General features: G+C 41.5%; 1 protein-coding gene across 1 annotated transcript; it reads left to right on the top strand.

Annotated features, from left to right (window-relative positions):
• The first annotated feature begins 3,394 nt into the window (after positions 1 to 3,394).
• S1PR3 (sphingosine-1-phosphate receptor 3) lies at positions 3,395 to 4,540 on the top strand. Its single transcript, XM_010153788.1, has one exon. The coding sequence runs from the start codon at positions 3,395 to 3,397 to the stop codon at positions 4,538 to 4,540; it is 1,146 nt and encodes a 381-aa protein (XP_010152090.1).
• Positions 4,541 to 7,007: the final 2,467 nt, after the last annotated feature.

Here is a 7,007-nt window from a genome sequence, read left to right as displayed (position 1 = left end):
TGCTGATAGGTTGTTCTTTCTGCTGGTACCTGGTGGTGCAATGATAGGGATCCTCTGGTTTGCTTTAGAGGGAAGAAAACTGATTCCCAGTGGTGTCAAGTGCTCAGGGTATTGACGTATGTAACCAATTCAGTGCTCAAAACACAACATGCCACAGACAGGCTCTTCAAGTCCTTTTTTAATAATTTGAGCTGAGGTCCGTTCTTTGCAGCTACTGGCTAGGGCTCTGCATGTGACTGGGACAAAGCTGTTTTGAGAAGTGAGTTGCGGACCTGTCAGGAAGCGGTGACACAGGTATCCTGGGCCTTGCTGCTGCTGTCTTGTTATTGTAAACGGCTTCAACTTTTCTAACTGTTAAAAAATGAATGTGCTTTATGAGTTACTGGCTACAAAGCAGAAGGAAAACAAAAGAAGTAGTATGGCTGAAAGATATTACCTGGAAATGTTGCTGCCAGAAGACAATAAATTTTAATTCATTACATTATTATTTATATTAACTTTCAACTAGCTTGTGAGTGATATTCATTCCCTGAGAATCTTTGCAGATAATAATAATGTTACAGCCTCCATTGCCTTGCCACTAGGCTGTCAGAGTCAAGGATTTACTTCTCTGATACTAAGTTTGCTGTAATAATTTTCAGATAATAAGTAAGTACAGACAGTGGAGGAGACCCTGTGTGATTTCTGCTGATTGAGTGCATCGTCCATGCCTTTGGCCAGGTGAACTGGTATAGCACCATTGCCTTCAGTAAACTCATGACAGTTTACAGCTGCTGAGTTGTGTCTGATAAAGTCCTAAGTCTGGCATATGATTTTCTTTACAGAAAGAAATGTATTTGTCTTTTGATAGACCAGTATAACTCTGTTTGGTAAAGACTTACAGAAACATTTATTTTGTTGCATGTGGTGCTCTTAAGTAACGATTCTCTCAGGCGGCCATCAGCCACTCTGGTGAGTATTGCCACTTGAGCTATCATTAACAAATACTTTTCTAGTCAAATACAATTGTTCATTTTACAGTAGAAAGCACTTGCAATTCATATGGACACAGTGCCATTTTGTTATAAGCCAATACAATGAAAGACTGTGATACTTTCTGTGATAACAGTGTGTTGTTTGTTACTGAATCACAATTAGATTGAACCTTAGCTGAGGTGAAGTTCTGTTGAAGACCTTCACTGTTACTATGCTTCAGAAAAGAGGTCAACAGCTCAAGAGCCCAATTCTGGTTGTGGGAGATGAGTGAGATAGTTGCTGCCATCTTCAGAGTGAAAAAGACTGAGGACATGAAGCAACAACTGTGTTTCTTGGTTAATATATCTCTCTCGGTGGGTCTCTTCACCAAAGCCGTTTGGACCTAGAACTAGAAGGAGGAAATATTAATAATCATAGAATGGTTAGGGTTGGAAGGGACCTTGAACACCATCGAGTTCCAGCCCCCCTACCATGGGCAGGGACACTTTCCACTAGACCAGGTTGCTCAAAGCCTCATCCAGCCTGGCCTTGAACACTTCCAGGGATGGGGCATCCACAACTTCTCTGGGCAACCTGTTCCAGTGCCTCACCACCCTCTCCATGAAGAACTTCCTCCTGATATCTAATCTAAATATACCCACTTTCAGTTTAAAACTGTTACCCCTTGTTTTACCACTACATTCTCTGTTAAAGAATCCCTCCCCATCTTTCCTGCCTTTAAGTACTGGAAGGCTGCTATTTTCCAATGAAAGTACAGACACTTCTATATTAAACCTAAGCCTGTTGAAGGTAAGCTTACTCTGTTACCCATAGTAAATCAAAAACTCTTTGGGATGTACAGGCTGCAGGCTGAAAACTGTTGGTGTGCTGGTCTCTAGCAGAGGTTGACATCTCGATTTCTTCCCTTGATATCCATCCCTTGAAAGTGCCTTTCCTGTGTTTGGGAAATGCTCACGACCCTTTGAGTAAATAAATGGTAAGGTCAGGAGCTCCAGCTCTTAGAGAGTTCTCTAAACGAAGCTATTTAATTTTGGGCCAATGCAAAGTGTCCTTCCATCCAGCACAACTTTTTTTTTTTTCTTTTTTTAAATTAAATCTACAAATTTGGTTCAGATGGAACCAGTCTCTCCTCATCTGGATACCAAGCTGAAAATTTGCTATCTCTTTGTCCTCAATACATACATCTGGAGCACAAGCACTAGTTCTTATTGGAGCACGCAGCAAGTAAACTGTAACATTTCTGGTAAAATACTGAATGTTTCTGACATCTTCTGATATTTTTTTACAAACCTGTGCAGATCTCTCCCAATATTTATGTATGACAGTGGAAAAAGACAGCTAGGAGGATCTGCTGTGAAAATGCAACCTATCTAAAATCTGTGGGAAAATGTTGCAGTTAATCTAAGGCATAAAAAGAAAAGCAGGGGCAAATTGAGAAGGACAATTAAAGTTAGTATAACTACTTTTTATTTTAAAAAATGCCAACATTAAATGTATGTCTTGTATACACATGCAGAGGGGGAAAAAGAAAAAGTAAAGTGAGCCATAAAGAACAGCAATACTTACAACAATGTTACTGGTTATGTTTATTTTTAAAAGAGTAGCAGAAATCCAACTAACATGAATGGGAATTACTACTGGTTTTATGATGACGGGCTTTCAGAGCTTCTCCTTAATTGTAAATGGCATAATTTTGTACCGTTAAGGGTGGGAAGTTACTTTAGGCATTGCCAACATGCACACCGTCCTCAAGACTTGACACCAACTTTCTCAGGTTCCTTGCTACCTTATGTCTCCATGGAGAACAGGGCCAAGCATAGGAAGCATTGAGTTTGCCTTGCTGCTGCTCAGGCAGCGATGGCTGGGTGGTTGTAGTGCCACGTACGCTGAGCTCTTCTAGAGAAGGAGCGAGCTGGTTGCTGCGTACACTGAGGCTTTCTGGGACCGTTTGCTAATGCTTCTCATCATTCCTCTGCGTGCTTTTCACCATGGAAATTGTGTAGGCGGGAAACACCTATAAGCAGTTCTTCACGTTGCTTTTGTATTTCTGTGCGGAGCACAACCAACAGCTTGCCCACAGCTACCTTGGTAAGCATGCAGCCCTGTAGACCTTGGTGCCCATTGTAGTCAGCATCCCTCTCGGCTCCCGGGTGTATGTTGCGGCTTGAGCACCCACGCGGGCCGTGGGCGACATGGGAAGGCAGTCAGATTTAATGTTGGGTTTGTTGTTTTTCTTTTCAGAGCCCGGTTTGCGAGCCACTCTCCCGGTTTAATATGCAAGGCTTGCTGGAGCTGGGGATACCCACCGCCTGCCCAGAGGAGTGCTTGGAGGAGTGTGGCTTGATCTCCCTCTTGTGGAAAATTATCAGAACTAAATTCTCGTGATACTAGAGAAGAAATGTCCAGCATCACCGAACAAATGATGGCAGCAGTTACCATGCCACCTGATGCCCTTGTTGGCCCTCAAGGAAGTGAAGAGATGGACTCTCTGATCGTACTGCATTATAATTACACGGGAAAGCTTATTTTAAGGGAAAAGGCAACTGATAACATAGACCTGCCCACTATTGCATTTCTGGTCCTGTGTAGTTTCATCGTCCTGGAAAACTTGATGGTGTTGATTGCCATATGGAAAAACAATAAATTTCACAACCGCATGTACTTTTTTATTGGCAATCTAGCTCTCTGTGATCTTTTAGCTGGGATTGTTTACAAAGTAAACATTCTTATGTCTGGGAAGAAAACTCTGAGCTTGTCCTCCACAATCTGGTTCATTAGGGAAGGCAGTATGTTTGTTGCCCTAGGAGCCTCCACTTTCAGCTTACTAGCAATAGCTATTGAGCGACATTTGACCATGATTAAAATGAGGCCTTATGATGCAAATAAAAAATACAGAGTGTTCCTTCTCATTGGTACATGCTGGCTTATTTCAGTTTCCTTGGGTGCCTTACCCATCCTTGGCTGGAACTGTATAAACAACTTGCCAGATTGCTCAACGATTTTGCCGCTGTACTCCAAGAAGTATGTTGTCTTCTGCATTAGTATCTTCATAGCCATTTTGGTTGCCATTGTCATCCTTTATGCCCGCATCTACATCCTGGTAAAATCCAGCAGTCGTAATGTCACTAACCACAATAACTCAGAGCGGTCCATGGCGCTCCTTAGGACTGTCGTGATCGTTGTTAGTGTCTTCATTGCCTGTTGGTCCCCGCTGTTCATCCTGTTCCTCATTGACGTGGCCTGCAAAGTCAACCAGTGCTCTATCTTGTACAAAGCTCACTGGTTTATTGCTCTGGCGGTCATCAATTCTGCAATGAACCCCATCATCTACACTCTGGCCAGCAAGGAAATGCGTCGGGCTTTCTTTCGCCTTGTTTGTGGCTGCCTGGTGAAGTCCAAGGTGGCCAGATCTTTGCCTATTCAGCCTACACCAGATCACAGTCGAAGTAAATCCAGCAGCAGCAATACCCAGAAGCCAAAGGAAGATTTCCCACCGATGAATGTTCCCTCATGCATCGCTGAGAAAAATGAATCTTCGTTTCACAATGGAAACTTCTGTAAGTAAAGGACTGCTCGAGACAAGTACCTTTTTGTGGCTTTTAAACTACAGGTGTAGCTCAAGCATTCATGTACTCGAGTCACAGGGAAAAACACTAACCGCTTATTTAACTTTGAAGACTTATTTATCAACAATCATTTGCTTTGGGTGTTCATTCTGTAACACACCTGATGCAGAAAAAAATGTTTCGTTCCACCCAACAGCCAGGACAGACTCCGTGCACGTCGAATGACATTGTGGACCACGATGGCATTGCATGATGAGGCTGCGTTTGGCACTGCCTGATCCTGCATGACATCAAGAAAACCTGTCAGAAACTTCAGCGCTCACTAAACACTCGATTACTGCCAAGTGGGAAAAAAAGCTCATTTTGTATGTTGGTGATTATAGTTCTCTACATATATCTTGCTGTTATGTTAATGGCCTTATATGTATGTGGTATAAATAGCTGTATATTTGTACAATTCCTTATTAAGAAGTTGTTTCATAAAAGTTTACAACACGCTAAACATTGTATTGCCATATACAGTGTAAAGTGACAAATTATACAAACAGATAGATGTGTTTCAATGGGGATATTTGAAAATATATGAAGTAGTAGCTTTTAACTGACAGAAACTTTAACATGTCGTATCAATGCAGTATTTTTTTTCCACTGTTATTCAAACGTTTCATGTTTAATGAAAGGCAACATGACAGTCGTCACTGTGACATTTCACAGCTTATTTTAAACAAGCAGTAGTAAATAACCATTGAGAGAGGCTATATATGTTCGCTATTTAAAGTAGTTAAAACGTGACCCAACAATACACGTGTATCAAGTGTACATTCTGTTTTAATGCATATATTTTTATTTACTATTTCCAATGTATTTAAAAATGTAAGTCAAACCTATGTAAACCTGTGTACATTGTGAATGCACTACCTAAGCTGAGATTCTTCAGTTCTGAAACAGAGACAGATCATTTCAGAAAGCAATGAACCACAAACCACTCCCTGTGGAGTTCCTTCTTTTCTCTCCAGGCACTACCACAGCATGGGATTGTGTTAGAAATTCTCCTTGGAGAAGTCCAGCCAGTGGGACAAGGTCCCGTTTTCTGGCAATGGAACCCTACGCTCCTACCGCCTCCAGGCACTTTTGCAGATAAAAGAGGGAAGATGCGGTACAACAGGATCATGCTGAAGGGCATATTTCCCTTTATACCTGACCCTGCCTTGGATCTGGAATTAAAGCCTGTTTAGTTTGGAAGACGTTCCAACTTTCCTGGAGCCCCAGACTACCTCTTTTGAGAGGCTGTTCCAGAGAAACCTGTATGAAAACAACTTTATTGTTCATCGCTGCCTTACAGCCTTCTTACAGGATGGTGTTCAGCGTCAGAGGGATTCCCTGAGACCTAGAGCAGTTAAGACTTCATAAACATCTGATTTCAAGTCTCCGTGGAAGTAGCCTGTGGTACTTCCATCAATAGTACTTTATGGCTGGAGGCTTCAATGGAGGTTGGCGGGAAATTCTGAGATTAGTTCCCGTTGAGTTTCAATAAGAATGTAAGTGTATAACTTTATTGGGCTCTTTCAAAGATTTGTGTTTAATGTGTCAAACCACACCTTGCCCTGTGCACAATCAGAAGTAGTTGTGGCTTTTTTTAATACACAGCTTGAAAGAGCTCATCCTTAGCTTTACTCTGGTCTTAAATCGTTTAAAGCAGCAGCATTAGACTATTCCCATCATGTACAGTGTTTAAGTTGTGTAATGTGTGTAGCAAAAGCCTTTAAAATGTAGAGGTTTGCATTGTGATTATCTTTTGCAAGTTAACAGTCTGCTTGTAAATGTTTTCCGCTGTTAGAAAAGTGTAAGAACAATGAAAAACTGTATTTGAACAAAATAACTGTGAAAGAGAGTAGTAAATGCGAAATAATTTCTACCAAAAATGTTGAAAAGCAGTGCACTTAGAGAAGAAAAAGCTAAACTAAGCTAAGCATGATATAACTGTGTGAACTGCAGATGCAGGCTGGGTCAGCAGCTCTGTAGCTTTGTGGGAAGTAGAACCAGTGACATCGCATTGCCATGGCTTGCTTAGGTTTTTAGATCTTACAGTGCTGTTTGGCTGTATTTTCAGTGTGGAAATATGTGTTTTTGAAAACTGCCAGCTAAAATAATTGTATACTTCTAAATGTTAGTTGATGAGGTGGTGGCACGTCGCAGTATTTCTTGCTTCTGTAGAGCAGAAAGGCCTTAGGTTTGAGAAAACATTGTGGCTGAACCCCACACCAACTCTCTTGTCAAGGATGTTACGTGATTCTTGCTATTTAGGTGGAAAAAATGAGTATTTTTAATAGCCAAAGTTCAAGAACATGCACATAAAAGCGAGTTTTAACATCTGGATTCTAGCCTTAGCTATTGTCAGAGTTGATGCAAGGTACAAGTAATGCAGGCAACCCCACTGTTGGAGGCCATGTGATTGCGTGTCAGTAC

This window comes from Eurypyga helias, unplaced genomic scaffold, assembly GCF_000690775.1.
Source record: "Eurypyga helias isolate BGI_N326 unplaced genomic scaffold, ASM69077v1 scaffold47436, whole genome shotgun sequence".
Taxonomy (NCBI): domain Eukaryota; kingdom Metazoa; phylum Chordata; class Aves; order Eurypygiformes; family Eurypygidae; genus Eurypyga; species Eurypyga helias.
Note: the sequence above shows the minus strand (reverse complement) of the source record. Positions and strands in the feature narration are given on the sequence as shown.